At 60.2% G+C, this 21,749-nt stretch overlaps 1 protein-coding gene across 1 annotated transcript; it reads right to left on the minus strand.

The window, feature by feature from the left end:
• Positions 1-3,570: 3,570 nt before the first annotated feature.
• On the minus strand, positions 3,571-14,427 carry CAVIN1 (caveolae associated protein 1). The gene is made up of 2 exons (XM_007656054.3): positions 13,890-14,427; positions 3,571-4,323 (listed from the first exon to the last, which is right to left on the minus strand). Exons 1-2 carry the CDS (start codon positions 14,352-14,354, stop codon positions 3,613-3,615), a joined length of 1,176 nt encoding a protein of 391 aa, XP_007654244.2. The 5' UTR covers positions 14,355-14,427; the 3' UTR covers positions 3,571-3,612.
• Between the last annotated feature and the right edge of the window lie 7,322 nt (positions 14,428-21,749).

Raw genomic sequence — 21,749 nt, forward strand, 5'->3', positions numbered from 1 at the left:
CTCCTATCCCATCCCCTCCTATCCCATCCCATCCCCCCATCCCATCCCCTCCTATCCCATTCCATCCCATCCCATCCCATCCCATCCCATCCCATCCCATCCCATCCCATCCCATCCCATCCCATCTGTTGGCCCTGAAGCCAGATCACCGGAGCAGGTCGCCGCTGTACTCCCCAGCCCCCGATTTGCAAATTCGTGAAGCCTTCCAAATTTTTATGTAATAATCCCAATAATTTTAATCGCGGTTATTTGCTAAACCCTTACTATGTGTCAGGCACTGTGCTAAGCGCCGGGGTGAATACGTTTAGACTGTGAGCCCGTTATTGGGCAGGGATTGTCTCTATCTGCTGCCGAATTGTACATTCCAAGCGCTTGGTACAGTGCTCTGCATATAGTAAGCGCTCAATAAATGCGATTGAATGAATACAAGAAAATCGGGGTGGACCCAATCCCCGTCCCAGGTGGGGGTCACAGCCTCAATCTCCATTTTGCAGATGAGGGAACGGAGGCACAGAGAGGTGAAGTGACTTGCCGAAGGCCACACGACAGACCAGTGGCGGAGGTGGGATTAGAACCCATGACCTTTGGACTTCCGAGCCCGTGCTCCATCCACTATGCCGTTCGTATCTGTACTGTATTTATTTGTACTGATGTCTGTCTCCCCTCCACCCCAGGCTGTAAACTTGTTGTGGGCAGGAAATGTGTCTGTTTATGCTTGTATTAGACTTTCCCAAGTGCTTAGTACAGTGCTCTGCGCACAGCAAGTGCTCAATAAATGTGATTGATTGATTGAATGAATGAATGAATGAATGAATGAATGAATGAATGGTTCCTTCCTGCCGGAACTATAAACTTGACTGGTCCCCAGACTCTTCCAATCTCCGGGCCAGGGCCTTGGTCCAGATGGGAAACCGATGCAAGGAACTCGCCACACCCTGCCGTCCCTGGCGGGGGTTACTCTAAGGAATATCGAGGCAGATTACAGGTTTTTTTGTTTTATTTATTTTTTTTATGGTGTTGGTTGAGCCTCTACTAAATGCCAGGCGTTGTTCAAGGCACTGGGGTAGATACAAGGTAATCAGGAGGGACACGGTTCATGTCCCACACGGGGCTCACAGTCTTAATCCCCATTTCACAGATGAGGTAACTGAGGCTCAGAGAAATTAGACGATGTGCCCAAGGTCACACAGCAGACAAGTGGCAGAGCTGGGATTAGAAGCCAGGGTAGAGTATGAGCCAGGGAGTCAGAATTATCCAGGCCCGTGCTCCATCCATAGGTCACGCCGCAACGCAGAAGGACCCAGGAGGACCTGGGTTCTAATGCTGGCTCTGTCCCTTGTCTGTTGTGTGATCTTGGGTGAGTCACTTACCTTCTCTGTGCCTCAGTTACCTCATCTGTAAAATGGGGGTTAAGAGTGTGAATCCCATGGGGGATAAAGACTCTGCCCAACCCGATCAACTTGTACCTACCCCGGTGTTTAGAACAGTGCTGAGTGCATAGTAAGCGCTAAACAAGTATTATAATTATTATTATTTTTATGAGGTCCTTCTGACTTCCAGGCCCGTGCTCTATCCGCTGGGCGACACTGCTCCTCCGGTGTAGACCCGGCTAAAACCTGCCCGGTGTGGGAGGGTTGGTGCGAGCTGGTTAAAATGGGGGGAGACCAGAGCTGAGAGAAGGGCTGGGACACGCTGCCGGACATAAGAGCGATGGGAGGAAGGAGTCCGGATGAGGCAGACGGGAGCAGCTTCGCTGGGCAGATATGGCTGGAGGGTCGAGGGGGACGTGGAATCCCCCATCCCCTTCCCCTCGGGTTTCCAAGTTTCCAGGCTGGGGGCGGGGGACGGGTGGGGGACCAGGGGAATAGACCCACCATTGAGCCCCTACCCCAACCGTAGGGGTTAGGTGGTCTGTCTACCCTCCTTGAGGTTGGGAGAGGCCTGTGAGAGTGAGGAGTTGGAAGCCCCTTAGGCCACGTAGGTGTCAGATCCCCGCTCCCCTCCCACACAAACCCAGTCCACACGGACTCTTTAGAAAAGCAGGTTTATTGGTCAGGCTGATCACCAGGATGCAGTCACGGGAGACGCCTCCCACCCCAGAGGCCCCCCCGCCCCTCCCCACCCCCAGCACCATGCCCCCGAGGCCACTCCACCGGAGGCCCCCCCCCCTCCCATTTCAAATCGGCGTGGGGGAGGGAGGGAAGGAAAAATAAGCAAAGCCTTGAACTGTATAAAAGAAGTGTGTGTCCCCAAGCCCCCCCCCGCCCCGCCCACCAGAAAAAAAAAAAACCCAGAATGTGGTTACAAAAGAAAGCAGGGAAGCAGCTGGGGGTAAGGACAGAGGGCAGCGTGGGTCAGCGCCAAGCTGGCTGGGCAGCGGGTCCCGGGGGGATAATGGGAGGAGGGGAATTTGGCCAAAGGGCACGGCCCCCTGCGCCCCCCACCGTGTCCACTGAAGGAAGGGGGCAGAATGCAGGGGGCGGCGGGAGTGAGAACGGCCCAAACCGCCGGGAAGGGGCAGAAACCACCTCGCTGTTAGTGAGTTAGTGCCCCCCCTTCACCTCCGCAGGGTTGGACAGAGGCAGGGACCCCCTGCCCGGCCAGCTCCGCGGGGCCCAGTCCTCCCTCTGACTCCGGGGGCAGTTTGGGGTCAGCGGCACCCTATCTCGCCACCCCCAACTCCGGTCCCGGCCCACCTCCAGCATCCCACCTCCGGTTTGGTTAACCCGGGTCCGGGAAGAGCCCAGAGGCAGAACGAGGCCGACCCAGTCGGGGAGAGGGGTGGCGGGAGGAGTAGATCACTGTGGGGAAACTGAGGCACTTGAGGAACCCGTCGGGGGCTGGACTCCTTCCTTCCCTCGATTCCGGCTCCCTGGGATCCCCTGAGGGTGAGGGAGGGTGGCTTTCGGGGGAGGCCTCTATCCACCCCACCCCCGCTCTCACCTTCCTGCCCCCCGGCTGTGCGTGCATGGGCGCGTGGGCGTGCACGTGTGTCTGAGAGTGCGAGCGTGTCCCCCTGCAGGTATACATGTTTGGTGCCTGTGTGTGTGTGTGTGTGTGTGTGTGTGTGTATCTGTGTGCAAACGTCCGTCCCCCCTCCCCCCGCCTCCGGTGCCCACCGCCCTGCCAGGCTGCCAGGCTGCCGGCGAGGGCAGCCCCGGAGGGCGGCCGGAGGGAGGGAGGAGGGCCTGGGAGGGCCGGGAATGGTTGCCGTCCGAGCCCGGGCCGGGGGGCCGCGGGAGGGACGGGAGGGCAGGGGGGCCTGGCTCCCGGAGAGATCATTCCTCTTCGGCCGGCCCCTCCCCCGGCCCGGAGATGCAGCCCCGGGGTCTCCGCCTGGAGCCGGGATTTAGGAGAGTAACAGCTGCCACTCCGGCTCGGGCGAGAGTCCGAACGGGGTGGGGTTGGTGGGGGTGGAGGGTGGCGGAGGGGGGGGAGAGAGAAGCTGCCCTGCCCCCCCTCCCCCAGCCCCTCACCCCTTCCCGGGGGTCGCTGGCTCTTCTTTCTCTGGCTGCTCGTCCTCCTCTTGCTTTCGCTCCATCCTCCATCCTCCTCCATCCTCCATCCTCCTCCATCCTCCTCCATCCTCCTCCATCGTCCCCCATCCTCCTCCTACTCGCTGTCGCTCTTGTCCACCAGGACGGCGTCCGACTCTTCGGTGATCTCCAGGAGAGCGGGCCCGTCGGGGCTCTCCCCGCGCAGGAGGTCGCCCCCGTCCTCGCCGCCCTCGTCGCCCCCGACCTCCACCATCTCGGTGGCCCGGACCACCTCCACCTCGCCCTCGCGGATCTTCTTGACGTGGAAGGTGAAGGGGGGCACCTTGTAGACGGCCGTCTTGGAGCGGGCGTAGACGACGTGGTCGGGGGTGAAGGACTTGCGCAGCTTCTCCCGCGACGTCTTCATCTTCTCCCGCCGCTCCGCGGGCACGATGCGGGTGCCCAGCCGCGTCATCCGCTTCTCCAGGCTGTGCCGCGTCTTCTCCAGGTTCTCCTTGGTCCTCAGCCGCGTCTTCTCCAGCCCCTCCCGGGTGCGCACCTTCGTCTTCTCCATCTTCTCCTTGGAGAAGGCCTTCTTGAAGTCGTCGACGCGCCGCAGCCCGCTCCGCTTGATGCGCTCGGCCCGCGACTCCTCGATGGTCTCCTCCACCTCCAGGGCCTCGTCGGAGGACAGCTCCAGCGCCCCGCCGTCCCCCTCTTCCTCGTCCTCCTCCTCCTCCTCCCCGCCTCGCCGCTCCCCGCCCTCCTCCGCCGCCTCCTTCTCCGCCAGCTCCGACTCCTTCAGGGACTTGGCGACGCTCAGCTTGGCGGGCACCTTCACCTCGTCCTGGAGAGGGCACAGAGCGGAGGGGGGCGGTCAGGGGGGGCCGAGGGGGAGGCCGGGGGAATAGTGGGGGAGGGTCCCTGGGGAGAGGGATCCCCGAAGGCCCAGGGATCCGTAGGAGGATCGGCGGGCCGGAGGGGGGCAACGGCAGAGAGAGGGGGGTAGCCGGGGGCATCAGGGGAGGGAGGGGCAGAGAGGGTCTGGGGTGAGGAGGAGGGGAAACCGCTGGGGGGGTGGGGGGGGGGGTCCTCTGACTCTGCCCCGCAAGCGGGGGGGAAGCTGCGAGGCTTAGGGGATAGAGTACGGGCCTGGGAGTCAGAAGGCCCTGGGTTCTACTCCACTTGTCTGCTGGGTGACCGTGGGCGAATCGCTTCTCCGTGCCTCAATCCCCTCATCTGTAAGACTGTGAGCCCCAGGTGGGGCAGGGACTGTGTCCAACCCGATTCCCTTGTGTCTCCCCCAGCGCTTAGAATAGTGCTGGGCACGTAGTGAGCGCTTAATAAGTACCATAATCATCATTATTATTATTAATAATGATTCCATCTGTGTTCCCAACCCTGCTCCAGTCTCCCCGCCCGGCCAAACGGGAGCGAGGGGCCTGGGGCCCGCTCCTGCTCGGCTTCAACTCTCATCTCCACGCAGATGACATCCAAATTTACATCTCCTCCCCTGTTCTCTCTCCCTCCCTCCAGGCTCGTATCTCCTCCTGCCTTCAGCACATCTCCACCTGGATGTCTACCTACCACCCAAAACTCAACTTGTCTAACACTGAGCTCCTTATCTTCCCTCCCAAACCCTATCCTCTCCCTGACTTTCCCGTCACTGTGCACGGCACTACCAACCCTCCCATCTCACAAGCCCAGAACCTTGGTGTCATCCTCGACTCCGCTCTCTCATTCACCCCACACATCCAGTCCGTCACCACAACCTGCCGATCTCACCTTCACAACATCGCCAAGATCCGCCCTTTCCTCTCTACCCAAACCGCTACCTTGCTGGTACGATCTCTCATCATATCCCGACTGGACTCCTGCATCAGCCTCCTTTCTGATCTCCCATCCTCCTGTCTCTCCCCACTCCAGTCTATACTTCACTCCTCTGCCCGGATTATCTTTCTGCAGAAACGCTCTGGGCATGTCACTCCCCTCCTCAAAAATCTCCAGTGGTTGCCCACCGACCTTCGCATGAAGCAAAAACTCCTCACTATTGGCTTCAGAGCTCTCCATCACCTTGCCCCCTCCTGCCTCACCTCCCTTCTCTCCTTCTACAGCCCACCCTGCACACTCCGCTCCTCTGCCGCTAACTGTACCTCCTTCTCGCCTGTCCCGCCGTCGACCCCTGGCCCACATCCTATCTCTGACCTGGAACGCCCTCCCACCTCACATCCACCAAACGAACTTTCTTCTCCTCTTCAAAGCCCTACTGAGAGCTCACCTCCTCCAGGACCGAGCCCTCCCTTTCCCTCTGCTCCTCCTCCCCTCCCCATCGCCCCTACTCCCTCCCTCTACTCCACCCCTTCCCCTCCCCACAGCACTTGGGTATATTTGTTCATATTTATTACTCTATTTTGTTAATGATGTGTATATATCTATGATTCTATTTATCTATGTTGTTGGTATTGATGCCTGTCTACTTGTTTTGTTGTCTGTCTCCCCCTTCTAGACTGTGAGCCCGTTGTCGGGCGGGTTTTGTCTCTGTTGCTTTCAAGCGTTTAGTACAGTGCTCTGCACACAGTAAGCGCTCAATAAATACGACTGAATGAATGAATGAAGCAGGATGGGGGCTGCACGGGGGATTCTCTTGGGGCTGGGGTCGGCTGGATTGTCTCCTTAACACCCCCGGCTCCAAGTCAATAGAAGTCTCAGGTTGCGGCGGGGAGGACTTTGTTGCCCCCCTATCCCAGGCTGGGGGCAGGGCGCCCCCTGGTGGCTACAGTCACCGTCCGGCCCTGGCGCTGAGGCAGCCAAGAAGGGAGCAGGGGAAGGGGTCGGACGGGGAGGGTCCTCCACGCTGTCCGCGGGTCAGGGAAGGACGGTGCGGGGGGAGATCAACTGCCAGGATGTCCCACTCTCGCCCCCCACCTCTGCCCCTCCTTCCCTCTTTCTCAGCTAGGATCAAGTGTTGGGTCCCTCCCAGCGGCTCCCTCCGCTCCTCCCCTCCCTAGAGCCGCTGGCCCAGAGGCCTTGAGCAGGGAAGGGCGGGGAGGGGGCCGCTCCAGGGCTGGAATGTTTTCCCAAGTCGCTCCAAAGGCCCTGAACCTTCCCACACATTCCAGGGCTTGGCTTGCCCCAACCTGGGGAGCTGGAGGAGAACTCCAGGGAGGACTGGGGTGTAACTGGCCCTGGGGTGGGGAGGGGAGTGGGAAGGGGAGAAGGCGATACCCTGAAAATACACAGGAGCCTGGGAGATCTTCGGCTCCTTCAGGCTGCCAGTGGGTCCACAGCAGGGGGTCTGAGGTTGGAGCTGGAAGGTGGCATGAGTGTGCAGGTGAGGGGAGGGGGGGTTCTTTTCTTCCTTAAGGCTGGTAGCCCTCTCAGAGGTCACTGGGTGGGTGAGGGGCAGTGACGCCCCTAGTTCTGCAGAACTAATCCAAGGAGGGAGCCAGAGGAGCAGGCAGGGCCTGGGGGTGGGCAGGATATCCCCCCTGTTCCTACAAGGACAGTCTAGAGTCTCCAGGCCACCTGCTACAGCGATTTGCCCTCCCCCATTTCCTGGTTTATACAGAAAGCCCAGAACAAATCCTCCCCTGACACATTTCCTTCCTTCCTGACAACAGCCGTGGACAAAGGGAACTCCCTGCCCAGCAGCCCCCCGCCCCCCTCAACTAACCGCAGGCCCCGGGCCTGCCCAAAGACACTCCAGCTTCCCCAGCCCTCAGGCACCAAACTACAACTCCCAGCAGGCCAAGTATTGGGGCCCAAGGGATGCTGGGACTTGTAGTCTCCATGGGTCACACCTGTACCTCCTTCCAGGGTGGCCAGCCTTGCCCCCACCGGCCCATTCAGTTGGGGGTCGCTCACCCCCCCCCGGAAGGATCTCCAGGGATGGGGTACCGCCTCCCCAGCCGCTTTTGCTCTGTCCAGTGCCCTCTCTTCAAAGGGCTCTCTGTGGGGCCCCAGAGACCCCCAAGGCTCAGGCTACAGTGTCCACCCCCCACGCTGAACCTGGGCCGCCGGACTGGAGGGCGGCCCAGAAGGGGAGAGGGATCTTCTGGGCCGGGCTGGCCCAGGTGACCCGGAGGGCGGAGTGGGGGCAGAGACAATGGGCCGCTGGCAGGGTAAGCCGACAGCTCGGGGGGGGTGGGCATCGGCGAAACAGATCAGCACTGTCCAGTGTCCCAACCAATCCCCTCCCCCTCCCCCTCTGGCTGCCCTACTGCACAGCTGAGCTGGCAGGTTTTCTGAGCCACAGTGCGGCGGGGGTTGGGGGGACCCGGACTGTGGGGCTGGCCTTCAGTGACCGCCCAGAGTGAAAAGTGGGCAAAGGGCTGCCGAGTGGCCTGCCGGGGATCCGGGCTGGGTCTGACTGTTAGCTCTGGAGGTCTGACTCAGGGGAGGGTGCTAGGGAAAGGGGGCAGTTTCCTCTCCCGCCTATGCTTGGACTCCACTCCACCCCCCAAAAGCAAGAGTGCTCAGGCTACCATTGAGTCACCACAGCTGACGCAGTGCAGCCCAAACACACGTACCTGCACCCCACCCCGATGTGCCTTGGGTGGGGCTGGGAGACGGAAAGAGGGGAGAACCGCGGGGTTTGGGGTGGGGGGCCCGGGAACGCTTCCAGACACCAGAGGCACAGCACAGAGGTGAAAGTTAGCACCTTTAATGTCCAGGGTCTGAGCATGCACACGAGGGCCCCAGCCAGGACCACGCCCCATTCCACTTCACGGCTGCAGCTCACCGAGGGCTAAGGATTCTCCCTGCTGCCGACCACAGTCCCCTTTCACGGGCCTCCTCACCCACCCCCGCCTCAAATCGCTCCACAGAAAACCTCCCTCCCTTGCTCCGCCCGCCCCCCCAAACCTTCCCCTGAGCTGAGCAGGGGACCTGGGGGCAAGTGTGGCCGGGGAGATGGGACTGGGGAAGGCAGGGGCCTGTTTGAGGGAAGCGGGGATGTAAACAAGTGTGCACAACACACAAGCGCATACACCCACCCACCCACACCCACACACGCACACACTCATGCAGTTTCCCTTCTCCGTCTCCAAGAGCAAATTTGGGAGGGCTTGGGGCTCAGACTATTCTGTAAACTGAAGGGGGGATGAACAGCCTAGTTCAGCTTGGCACACAGCTGGCACCCAATACAGAGCCTTACATGCAGTAGGAGCCAAATTCCCCTGAATATTTAGACCTGGAAGGTGGGGACAGGACCACTTCCCCCTGGAAAGTCTTTCCCCCGCCCCTGAAAGGGAAAAAGCAGAGGCTGACTCCTTGGGGCCACCCGTGCCTCTTGTGGTCTGATCCCCACCTCCTACCCCCACCCCCGACTCCCTCCCCGGCTCGCTCCCAGAGCAGGGCCTGGGAAACACAAGGAGTCTTTTGCAAAACATTTTCTAAAATAAAAGTGGAAAAAACAAGTAAGAACGTTTTTCCCAGCTGGAGGGGTGGGCAGGAAGGGATAGGGGAGGGGGAGGGCCCAGCTGCTGGGCTCCACGGGTGGAGCTCAGGCTCTGGCTGCTTGGAGCCGGAATCAGGCAGCCCGGCCTGGGAGGGGGATGGGGGCACCCGGCGGCCCAGCCAGACTTCCAGGGTCTAAAGGAGCCCATTGTGGACTCTGAGGGGCCCCCACCCAACTCCCATGTCCCGAATCCATTCCTGAGGCTGCTGGCCACCTGCCAGCTCAGGAGCCCCCCGGCTCCCAAATCCCGGTCCTGGCACATCCCAGGCCCCGGGGGACACTAGAAAGCTCCCTGGCCCACGCCCTCCTCGGCGGCCGGGGACCCGGGCAGCGGATAAAAGGGCACACTCCGGGGAGCAGGGTCAAAGGACAGGCTGGCAGGCTCGTTCTTGGGCAGCAGGTCAAAGGACACGGTCTCGGCTGTGGCCGGGTCAGAGGGCGCTCTTGGCATCTTCTCCGGCTAAGGTGAGGAAAAGGGGTTTCAATGAAGGGGTACGAGGAGGGGGTCCCGAGTGCCGGGCAGAGCCAGCAAGCTGGGGTGGGGCTGGGTGAGCGGAGGGTGCTCAAGGCAGAGGGGACGGAACCCGGGCAACCTCCGTTTGGGGAGGAGAGGGTGCAGGGAAGCGTACACTGAAGCTGCAGCACAGTTGGAGAAGGTGCCCAAGCTACTGAGGAAGCAGCATGGCCTAACGGAGAGAGCTTGGGCCTGGGAGTCGGAGGGCCTGGATTCTAATCCCGGCTCCACCACTTGTCTGCTATGTGATCCCGGGCAAGTCACTGTACTTCTCTGAGACAAAGGTTCCTCATCTGTAAAATGGGCATTCAAACCCCATTCTCCCTCTTAGTCTGTGAGCCCCATGTGGGCAGGGACAGTGCCTGACCTGATTATCTTGTATCTACCCCAGTACTTAATACAGTGGTTGGCACGTAGTAAAAGCTTAACAATCATTATTATTACTCACTTGCCAATAAAAATGCTCATTTGACAATCGTACATTTAATGTCAAAACACGGGGATACTCCTTGGGCCCAGGCACTTGGGACCCATTCTCTCCCCCATCTCCTCCCCTTCATTAGAGGGGGGAGCTGCTGGAAGCAGGACACTCTCCTCTAGTTTCTCCTCTTCCTGCCTTAACCCACCAGCTCCCAGCCTAGCCCCCAGACCGTTCCCCAGTCCAGTCCCAGTCCGGTCCAGTCCCAGATAACACCCTGGCCCAGGCTTGGCCTCAGTCCAGAAGCAGCCCCGTCCCTGACCGGTCCCAGCCCCGTCCCCATCCAGGCCCATCCCCAGTCCAGTCCCAGCTCCAGTCCCAGCCCTGCCCTAACCCCACCCCAGGCCCAACCCCCGCCAGGAGGACGACTGCAACGTGTTAGAGCCCATGTTGACAGTGACTCACAGAGCACAGATGTTCCTTACCCCTCCAGCCATGGAGGGAAGCCCTGGAGGTGGGTCTGGGGAGAATGAGACTGGGGTGAAGAGCCTATTTGCCCAAAAGCCAGTTGGCTTGGCAGTAACCCTGGCAGGGAAGCAGGCAGGCAAGATAGGGATGGGTGGCCAGGGGAGGCCCTGCAGGGGTGGGTAAACACCCACTCACTCTCAGTGTGGGCCACGGCTGGGCCCAGCTGCTCCTTCTGCACTCTTTTACGGAAAGGCCCTCTCTCCCTCTCCTTGGTCCCTTCCAGCCCAGCTCTAGGCCCCTTCTCTTTCCCTCTGGTCCCCTCTAGCTCAGTCCCCTCCTCCACCCTTTGGTGCCCTCCAACCCATCCCTCTTCCCCTCCCCCGTCCCAGGGCTCCCTTCCAACTCTGTTGAGAGACCCGGCATCCATAGCCCTTGGGAGTGGATGAACCAATCAGTTTCGGCAGAGCTACTGTGCAGGAGTCCCCGGATCCGCGGATTCTTGCCCCCTCCACCGCCCTCCAGGAGTTCAGCCCACTCCCAGATGTCCCCCCCCCCCCCCCCCCGGCTTCTCTGGGCATTAGTGGAGGCCTGGACACTTTCCCTCCAACTCGCCACCCTCCTCCTGGGCCGAAGAAGAGTCCCTGCAAGTCCAGAGAGACTCCTCAGATTCAGGCGGGGCGGCCGGGAGGGGCACGGGCGGGGTCTCATCCCATCCAGCGGGACCCGGGGCTAAAGAGACAAGCTCCGTCTCCTTCAATCCCCTCCACCCCGCCCCATCCACGGTCCCTAACTCTGCCCTCAGGCCCACCTGTCTGCCCTACCTGTCCACCCCACCTGTGCCCCCTACCCTCTCGGAGAGAGGGGGGTCCCCGGGCCCTGGGGCGGGGGAACGGAGACAGCTCCCACCCCCGATGTCAAGCATGATCCCTTATTTTATGACCTCCCAAGAGGCCTAGGTCCCAAACTGCATTTCGAAATTGACTCCACCATACCCCGAAACCCCCTCGCTCCCCCTCTCTAGAGTCTCTCCCAGCCTGGAGCCGCCCTTGCCCTAACCCACTCCCCGGTCTCTCCGTGACCCGGGACCCGGTCGGTCCGGCGGCCCCCGGGCCAGACAGCCCCCCACTGGGGGCTTTACCATAAAAGCTGCCCGCCCCACCGTCCCTATAAGGGCCGGACTGACTAGGGGCTATTTATATTCGCTCCGCTTCCCGCCCCCGCAGCCATCTGGAGGGATGGGAGGGACGGGCTTGGGGGCCTCTGGGTACCCCCCTGACCCCGCCCCAAGACTCTCCTCCCTCCCACAGATGCAGAGGGGCAGAGGGGGCCCGGAGGGGGAGGGACACTGATCCTGGGCCCAGCAAGGGGGAAGAGGTGCCAGGGCGGTGCCAGGAGCCTTCCACTGACTGGCCGCCTGATAAGGAGGCTGAGATCTGTAGAAGGGCTGGGGAGGATCGTGGAGGATGATCAGATCGTCAGGAGACCCCTTTAGAAGCACAGACGGATCGGCCTCCACCCCCATCCCGACCTCTATCCCCAGGGTGGCGCCGACACGGCCAGGCCCAGCCTCGGCCAGCAGGGCCAAAGACGCAGCCCGCTCCGACGAACCAGCTGCAGACCAGGGGGGTCGGGGAACCTTATTCGCCGGAATTTCAAACCCGGGGGCCGGAGGCCAACTGGTCCAGCCCCCTGCCACAGTCCCCTGTCACCCTTCTCAGCTTTGCCGGCTGGCCGGGCCTCTGGCTCGGGAGGGCACACTCCCTGGGTGACAAGACGCCCCCCGCCTAGGGTCTGGGACTTTTGGAGCGCGAAGTCAGGGTCGTCCTGGGGCCGGGGGTTGGCTGGGTAGGGCGGTCCCCTTTCTAGCTCCCCAAATGTTCTGCGCTTGGCAGGGCTTGGGACCCGCCCCGCTCATGCGCTCGGAACAGTGCTCCAGCGCTTAGAACCGAGCTTGGCACGTACTAAGCGCTTCATAAATACCATCATCATTATTATTTTTGAAGTGATGGTGGTCTTGCTCCTCTGGTTAGGAGAGGGTCCCCGGGGAAGAAGCAGGTGAGAGACTGGCCACCTCGGCCCACTCTTTTCCTCACAGCTCCGTTCCCCCGGCCTCGGGCATCCACTTCAGTGGCCCCGTACAGCAGAACTCCCACCCACGAGACCCGAGCGAGGCCTAGGGGACGCCCGGACTCACCTGGAAGAAGTGGAACGGGACTGGCCCTGCATTGCGGGAAGGGGGGTTGGACCAGGAACCTCGTCTGCCTTCGTGCTATTCAATCGGTGGTATGGATCGGGCGCTTACAGTGTGCAGAGCACTGTACTAAGCGCTTGGGAGAGTACAGCACGACAGGGTTGGTAGACACGATCCCTCCCTCGAGGAGCATCCTGTCAAGCGAGTCGGGTTCTTGGTCCCCTCGGTGGTCCTCTTGGTCCTCCTCCAGGAGGAGCGAGCCTTGAGAGAACGGCTAGACCTGGGCTAGACACTTGGCCTGGCTGACTAGTGCTGAATGCGACTACCTTCCTTGGGCGGGGGGAGAGAGGAGGGATCCGGGCACCTAAAATTTAGGAAGGAGCGTTGGGGAGGAGGTGGGGGACTCTCTGCGGGAGAGGGGCTCAGCCCACATCTAGATGCTGTCCTTTCCCCCTCCCCCACACCGTTGGGACTGGATGGGGTGCAGGGCGGGGTCCTCCCCCGGGGCCACGGAGGGGAGAGAAACATATCCCGCTCGTTGCCAAAAGCAAACAAAGTCCGGAAGGGGACAAGGTGGGCCAGGGAGCCCTCGGCCCCACGCCAGCTCGAGGGACAGGAAGTTTCCCGCCCCAACTGCCCAGCCCAGCCCAGGCCGCGGGTCGGGGGAGAGAACAGTGCCACGTCTGGGGTCCGGAGGTGGGATGGCGGGGGGAGAGAATGGGTCTGAGAGAGCCCAGAGACCCAGCTCTAAGCCCGAGCCCCCTGCCCTGGGTCCCGCAGGGAGACCCTTTCCTTTAGCGTCCCAGCCGAGCCCTCCTCAGCCCCTGTCCCGGTCCCACTCCCTCGGGCCTCGCCCTCCTCTCTGCCCAGGTGGTGAGCCCAGAAATAGACGTCAGGGGCTTGGCGGGCCCTTAACGAACGGATCCAAGCCCCAGGGCTCCGTTCGCCCAGAGTGGGGGGAAAACTGGGGTGAGCGCGGTGTAGTGAGAGACGGAGAGGAGGGGGTTCCAGCCGCCTCCTCCTCCTCCTCCTCCTCCTCCCGGGGCGGCTCTGCGAGCGGATGCCTGAGCCCTGAATCACCCTGCTAAATCGGTCCCGGCCCGCCCGACTCCGCCGGCCGCCAGAGTCCGCTTCCAGCGCGGGAACTCCGGCCGCCCAGGCCCGGGGCGGGAGGCGCTGACCCCACCGCTGCCCGGCCGAAGTCTCCGGAGCGTAGGGGACGGGGTCGGGGAGAGGGCGGTCCTGCGGGCCCGGGGGGGTGGGGGGGAGGGGGTCACCGGCTGCGGCCGCCCGCCGGGCATCGCCAAGCGCCGCGGCCCGGGGGTGGGGCCGGGGGCGGGACGGGGGGAAGCCGCTCCGTTCACCTGGTAGATCATGACTTTGAAGTTGCGGCGTCTCAGGAGCTCGGCCTCGTTGACTTCCAGCTTCTTGATCTGGCCGGCCTGGCGCTCCAGGCTGGTCCGCACGGTCTTCACGTTGACGCTGACCTTGCGGACCTTGTCGAGCAGTTTGCCGACCGTGCCGCTGGTGGTGGTCTGCGCCTTGCTCAGCTTGCTCAGCTCGCTCTGGATGCTCTGCACGGCGCCCTCCATCTCCGCCTGCCGCTCCTCCAGCTGCGCCTGGGTCAGCTGGATCTGGTCGACGGCGCCGATGATCTTGTCGAGCAGCGTGAGGACCAGCACGCCGTTCACCTGGTCGGGCCGGATCAGCTCCTCCGCCGCCCCCGACGCCTCGTCGGGCCCGGGCTGCGGGGACGGGGCGGGCGGGCCCCCGTCCTCCGACAGCCCGGGCAGCGGGGCCTCGATGATGTGCAGCGGGGTGTCCTCCATGGCCGCCGGCCGGGGCCGCGGGGCGCCGCCCGGTGCGGCGGGGTCGGGGGGCGACGAGGCGGAGCGGGACGCGAGGGCTGGAAACTCGAGCCGCGACTGCCGGGCGCGCCGGGCCGGGCCGGGTCGGGGGGTCGGGAGGCGGGGCCTCCCCGGCCCGGGCGGAGACCCATTGGCCGGACCCTCCGCGGGGGGGCGGGCCGGGGCCCGGCGGGCCCGGCGGCCGTTGGCCGGACCCCTCCCTCACACACGCTCGGGGGGCCGGAGGGGAGGCCGGGCGCCGCCCCCTCCGCCCGGGATGGTTGGCATAGTTGGAGGGGAGGGGGACCGGGGGCGGCCAGGAATGTGGGACCGGAGGCCGCTCAGTTTTTCCAACGGCCTTGCCCGCCCCCGGGGACGGTTTCGGGCTCCGAGAACGGCGTGTGGGAGCGTGAGTGTGTTCGGGGGGAGACGGGGAGAGCCCCCCACCCTGCAGACGGCGCCCCGAGGTACCCCCGCCCGACCGGCCCCGGCCCGCGGGGGCGTCTGCTGGGAAGGCCTCGAAGGACGGGCCGTGTCCAGCCGCCCCCCGCCCGCGTCCCCGACCCCCGGGAAATCCAGGCTGAAGGGGTTGCGGTCTCCAGCCCCGGGGATCGGCGATGGCGAGTCAGTCCAAGTCACGTTCCCCCAAACCCTCCGTTCGTCGTCGGGAGCCCCGAGAGGGCACGAGCGGGGCGGAAAAGGCCCAGGACCTTTGCCCTCTGGTCTGGGCGCACGCCATCCGCTTCAGGTCAGGACAGGCCCGAAGGGGAACGGAGCCAGGGATGGGAAAGGTGGAGGGGAGATGGTCCAGGGCCGTGGAAAATCTCACTTGTCTGCTATGTGATCTTAGTCAAGTCACTTCACATCTCTGGGTCTCACTTACTTCATCTCTAAAGTGGGGTCTGAGGCTGGGAGCCCCACATGGGACAGGGACCGAGTCCGACCTGATTTGCTCCCAGCATGAATACGGTGACTGGCACCCAGTAAGAGCTTAACAAATACCACAGTGATTATTACTACTTGCCCGTGGCCTGGTTTCTTGTTGTCCCGGATGAGCTGCCTCGTATGGCTACTTTAACTAAATGAAATCCCCTTCCCCTGTATGCAGTGAGGGAGGGGAACCCATTTCTCCGGTCTTTCCCCTCTCCTCAGAGGCCCAAATGTCCACCCGCTGCGGAGCCAAGCTATAGTCACGGCGGGGTCCTGCCCTGACCATCGCTCCACCCCCAGACACCAAGCTGCCGGCCCCTGTGAGCTGTTTGGGGGAAATCTTACACCCACGGCACGCCCCCACCACCCCAGGAAATCAGCCACTTCCCACCCCCCACCAGCACCCCGCCCACCCCGGTGGCCCCTAAACTCTCCTCTGAATTCGAGGCATCAGCAGGTCCTGGGCCTGGGGCCCAGCTGGGTTCCTTGTCTCAACAAGGCGGCTGGCTAAAAGAAGATGTTTCTTGAACCTCCCTCTTTCCCTCTCCCCCAGTTCGTTCGTTCTTTCCTTCTCTCTCTTTCTGTTCTTTCTTTCTTTCTTTCTTTCTCGCTGTTCTTTCTTTCTTTCCTTCCCTCTCCCCTCGCCTCCCCGATTCCCCGCGGTAGAGACAAATCCAGGGTTGCAGAGGGCAACGCCCAGTGGTAGCCCGGCGCCTACGGGCTCCCCCGATGGCCCCGGTTCTGCGGGAATGGGCCGAGCAGGGCGAGGGGGTCCCGGGCCCTTTCCCCCTCCAGCAAGCCCGGGAGAAAGTCAGCCGCTCCGGTCGGGGTCGGTGGGAACTGGGAAACGGGAGACGGAGACGGGGAATTGGAAAGCCGTGCCCCCTGTCAGGCTGCCATCGGGGCGGACCCGCCCCCCGGGGCTGGATCCGGGCCGTTCCCTCTCCGGAGGGCGTGGAAGTCCCCTCCATTCATTCATTCAATCGTATTAATCGCTTACTCTGTGCAGAGCACTGTACTAAGCGCTTGGGAAAGTACAATACAACAATAAACAGTGACAATCCCTGCCAACAACGAGCAGTCTCTGGGGGCGGGGACGGACCGACAGACATCAACACAAATAAATAAAGTACAGACATATATACGACTGAGCCCCCCTTTTCCTCTGCTCCTCCTCCTCTCCCCGTCGCCCCTACTCCCTCCCTCTGTTCTACCTCCTTCCTTGCCCCACAGCACTTGTGTGTATATGTACATATTTATTCTATTTATTTTATTAATGTGCATATATCTATAATTCGATTTATTTATTTCGATGCTGTCGATGCCTCTCTACTTTTTTTGTTTTGTTTTCTGTCTCCTCCCTTCTAGACTGTGAGCCTGTTGTTGGATAGAGATCGTCTCTGTTGCCGAATTATACTTTCCAAGCGTTTAGTACAGTGCTCTGCACACAGTAAGCGCTCAATAAATACGATTGAATATACATATGTGTATGTGTGTGTGTGTGTACTGTGGGGTTGGGAGGGAGATTAAAGGGATCAAGTCAGGGTGACACAGAAGGGAGGAGGTGATGAGGAAAGTGGGGCAGACTTCTTGGAGGAGATGTGCCTTCAATAAGGCTTTGAAGCGGGGTGGGGGAGAGTCCTTGTTTGTCGGATTTGAGGAGGGAGGGCGTTCCAGGCCGGAATCAGGACTTGGGGCAGGGGTCGGGGGCGAGACAGGCGAGATGGAGGCACAGTGAGAAGGTTAGCACCAGACCGAATGAAGTCTGTGGGCTGGGTTGTAGAAGGAGAGAAGAGAGATGAGGTAAGAGGGGACAAGGTGATGGAGAGCTTTAAAGCCAATGGTGAGGAGTTTTTGTTTGATAAGGAGGTGGATAGGCAACCACTGGAGATCTTTGAGGAGGAGGGTGACATGTCCTGAATGGTTCTGTAGAGAGATGATCTGGGCAATGGAGTCAAATATGGACTGGAGTGGGGAAAGACAGGAGATTGGGAAGTCAGCAAGGAGGCTGATGCAGCCATCTAGGCGGGTTAGGATGAGTGATTGTATTAACGTGGCGGCAGTTAGGATGGAGAGGACCTTCTCCCTGCGCCTCCATCTCATCTATCTCACCACCGACCCCTCGCCCCCGTCCTGCCTCCGGCCTGGACAGCCCTCCCTCCTCAAATCCGACAATTACTCTTCCCCCGCTTCAAAGCCTTAATGAAGGCGCGTCTCCTCCAAGAGACCTTCCCTAAGCCCCTCTTTCCTCTTTGCTCACACCCTGTGTGTCACCCTTACTTGCTCCGTTTGTTCGTCCCCCTCCCAGGTCCACAGCACTTATATATATGCCTGTCATTTATTGATTTATAGTAATGTCTCTCTTCCCCTCTCTAATAATAATTTTGGTATTTGTTAAGCGCTTACTATGTGACAAGCAGTGTTCTAAGCGCGGGGTAGATACAAGGTAATCATGTTGTCCCATGAGGGGCTCACAGTCTTCCTCCCCATTTTACAGATGAGGTAACTGAGGCACGGAGAAGTTAGGTGACTTTCATTCAGTCTTTCGATTTATTTACTGAGTGCTTACTGTGTGCAGAGCACTGTACTAAGCACTTGGGAGAGTACAGCACAACAATAAACAGACACATTCCCTGTCCACAATGAGCTTACAGTCTAGAGTGGAAAGTGAAAAGTGTTCAGTGGAAAGAGCACGGGCTTCGGAGTCAGAGGTCGTGGGTTCTAATCCCGGCTCTGCCGCTTGTCAGCTGTGTGACCGTGGGCAAGTCACTTAACTTCTCTGTGCCTCAGTTACCTCATCTGTAAAATGGGGATTAACTGTGAGCCTCACGTGGGACAACGTGATTACACTGTATCTCCCCCAGCGCTTAGAACAGTGCTCTTAAGTAAGTATAGTAAGCGCTTAACAAATACCAACTTTTTTTTTAGGAGGGGGCAAAGTGATTGAGTGCTTTAAAGCCAATGGTTAGGAGTTGGTGTGGAGGTGGATGGGCAACCACTGGAGGTTCTTGAAGAGTGGGGAAACAGGGTCTGAATGGTTTTTTAGAAAAATGACCCAAGCAGCCGAGTGGAGAGACAGAAGGCAGGAAGATCAGCAAGGAGGCTGATGCAATAATCAGGGCAGGATTAGATCGACACGGCAACAGTTTGGCAAGGAAAAGGATGATTTTAGCGATGTAGCGAAGGTTGAACCAACAGGATTTTGGAACAGATTGATTATGTGGGTTAAATGAGAGCGGCGAGTCAAGGCTAATGCCACAGTTACGGGTCTCCCTTCAGGCTCGCATCTCCTCCTGCCTCCAGGACGTCTCCACCTGGATGTCGGCCCGCCACCTAAAACTCAACATGAGCGAGACTGAGCTCCTCATCTTCCCTCCCAAACCCGGTCCTCTCCCAGACTTCTCTATCACCGTGCATGGCACGACCGTCCTTCCCGTCTCTCGGGCCCGCGATCTCGGTGTCATCCTTGACTCGTCTCTCTCGTTCACCCCACACATCCTATCCGTTACCGAGACCTGCCGGTTTCACCTCTACAATATCGCCAAGATCCGCCCTTTCCTCTCCACCCAGATGGCTACCTTACTGTTACGGGCTCTCGTTATATCCCGGCTAGACTACTGTGTCAGCCTTCTCTCTGACCTCCCTTCATCCTCTCTCGCCCTGCTCCGGTCTATTCTTCACTCCGCTGCCCGGCTCATCTTCCTGCAGAAACGATCTGGGCATGTCACTCCCCTTCTTAAACAACTCCAGTGGTTGCCTATCGACCTCCGCTCCAAACAAAAACTCCTCACTCTAGGCTTCGAGGCTCTACGTCACCTCGCCCCTTCCTACCTCTCCTCCCTTCTCTCTTTCTACCGCCCACCCCGCACGCTCTGCTCCTCCGCCGCCCACCTCCTCGCCATCCCTCGGTCTCGCCTATCCCGCCGTCGACCCCCGGGTCACGTCCTCCCGCGGTCCCGGAACGCCCTCCCTCCTCACCTCCGCCAAACTGATTCTCTTTCCCTCTTCAAAACCCTACTTAAAACTCACCTCCTCCGAGAGGCGTTCCCAGACTGAGCTCCTCTTCTCCCTCTACTCCCTCTGCCATCCCCCCTTTACCTCTCCGCAGCTAAACCCTCATTTTCCCCTTTTCCCTCTGCTCTTCCACCTCTCCCTTCCCATCCCCACAGCACTGTACTCGTCCGCTCGACTGTATATATTTTCGTTACCCTATTTATTTTGTTAATGAATTGTACATCGCCTCGATTCTATTTAGTCGCCATCGGTTTTTACGAGATGTTCTTCCCCTCGACTCTATTTATTGCCATTGTTCTCGTCTGTCCGTCTCCCCCGATTAGACTGTAAGCCCGTCAAACGGCAGGGACTGTCTCTATCTGTTGCCGACTTGTTCATCCCAAGCGCTTAGTACAGTGCTCTGCACATAGTAAGCGCTCAATAAATACTATTGAATGAATGAATGGGTCTGTGAGACAGGGAGGATGGTGGTGCTGTCTACGGTGGTGAGAATCTCAGGGGGAGGACAGGATTTGGGGGAGAAGATGAGGAGTTCTGTTTTGGACATTAGTCTGTTCTACCCACACTAGAGACCTTAACAAGATGACCACTACCCGTGTTCAGGGCCTCGCCATCACTCCTCCCTTTCCGTGTGTGGCAGCTGGCTTCAGTTTTCTCACAGGCACCACCACCACCACCAACGTAATAATATTCACTGAGTGCTTACTATGTGCCAAGTAGTATACTAAGTGCTAGGGTAGATACAAAATAAGCAGACCAGACACAGTGCCTGGCTCACAGTCTTAGGGGAAGGGAGAACAGGGACTTTATCTCCATTTTACAGATGAGGAGACTGAGGCACCGAAAAGTCACACAGCAGGCAAGTGGCAGAACTGGGATTATCACTCAAGTCTTCTGACTCCCAAACCAGGGCCCTTGCCACTAGGTCATGCTGCTTCTCCACTTCCCCACCCTCCCCCAAAGATTCCCCGTCTCACTGTCCACCAAAATAAAGGATTATTATGCAAAAGTTTCATGTTTTAGTTTTTCCTTTCTTCCTCTCCTCTCCTCCCCTCCTTCCCTCCCTTCCCTGGAGAGCTGCAGGATTGTTGTTTTCCTTATCTCCTTCCGCAGTCTCACTCCCGGCCCCACCCACAACCCACCTTCCTACTTCTCCAGGCCCTGTGGGTGAAGGGGAGCTACTGACTTCGGGAACGGGGAAGTGGCAAGAAGATGCTCACATTTTTGCCGGGTGGAAGGGGGAGCACTGAGCGTCGCTTTGGGTGGTGGAGAGGGTGGGTGCTGTTCTGTTGACAACCTCAGTGGGAGGGGTCCCCCAGCACAGTGCTGACGAAGGGGTCCCCTCCCACCGGAGTCAGGAAGAGCAAGGACCGACACTGAGACAACCGCCAACTCCAACAGCCTCCCGGGGCCCGGGGCCCAGAGCCCCCTTGACCCTTCCGGGAGGCCGACAGAAGGGTGAGGCTGCCCTCATGGCAGCGGGTGGAGTCCTTGTCCCAGACCACCTTGCCCCCCCAACCATGAGCCCCCAGCCTGATCTAAAGACGGCCCCAGGTGGACCAGCTCCTCCTTTGGGCTTCAGGTCCCAGGAAAGCCCAGGATCCAGGCTGTGCTCTCCGCACCCTGGAAGGAGGGTAGGAGGGAAGGACGTGGGTCCCTGGGGGGGAGAATAGGGCAAGGTCTCGGGGTCAGAGTGGCCCCAGCAGAGGCGGTGGAGAAGGTGGCTGGGGAGTTGGGCCACAGGTGAGCCGGTTGGTGGCTGGGGGGCGGGGAGACTGGGATCAAGGGGGCCGCATGGCTGTTCTGGTTCTCTGGGCCCGTCCAGCCCTCCACGCTCCCATCCCACCCGCTGCCACTGAGGCGGGGGTGGCACTGAGCCCAGTGCCGGAACCCAGGGCTGACGAAGCCTCGGGCCTGGGTTGGGTCTCAGCACCTTGTAGTGATTTGACCCCCATGGGGGCCTTAGCCCCTTTCCTAGGCAGGGAGAGAGTGGGCCTCCCACAGGACAGAGGGGACAGTGACTCTCCCCGCCCTTCAAAGCCTTATTGAAAGCAAAGCTCCTCCAAGAGGCCTTCCCCACCCCAAGCCCCATTTTTCCTCATCTCCCATTCCCTTCTGCGTCACCCTGACTTGCTCCCTTTGCTCTTCCCCCCTCCCAGCCCCACAGCACTTACATACACTTCATTTTTATTTATTTGTATTGATGTCGGCCTCCCCACTCTAGACTCTAAGCCCGCTGTGGGCAGGGAATGTGACTGTTTATTGCTATATTGTATTCTCCCAAGTGCTTAGTACAGTGCTCTGCACAAAGTAAGCACTCAATAAATACGATTGAATGAATGAATGAATGAATGAGCCCACCGGCCCTGGCTCTTGACGTTAGTGTTCCCAAGGCAGGAAGAGAGAGGAACTCAGCCTCAGTGTATGGTAGCA

The sequence above is a fragment of the Ornithorhynchus anatinus genome, chromosome 11 (assembly GCF_004115215.2).
Source record: "Ornithorhynchus anatinus isolate Pmale09 chromosome 11, mOrnAna1.pri.v4, whole genome shotgun sequence".
NCBI classification, from domain to species: Eukaryota; Metazoa; Chordata; class Mammalia; order Monotremata; family Ornithorhynchidae; genus Ornithorhynchus; species Ornithorhynchus anatinus.

Coding starts and splice junctions, on each gene's coding strand:
- CAVIN1 (XM_007656054.3), bottom strand. CDS start 14,354: ATGGAGGACACCCCGCTGCACATCATCGAGGCCCCGCTGCCCGGGCTG. Junction 4,324..13,889: donor TCAAAGTCATGATCTACCAG/GTGAACGGAGCG, acceptor TGCCCTCTCCAG/GACGAGGTGAAGGTGCCCGC.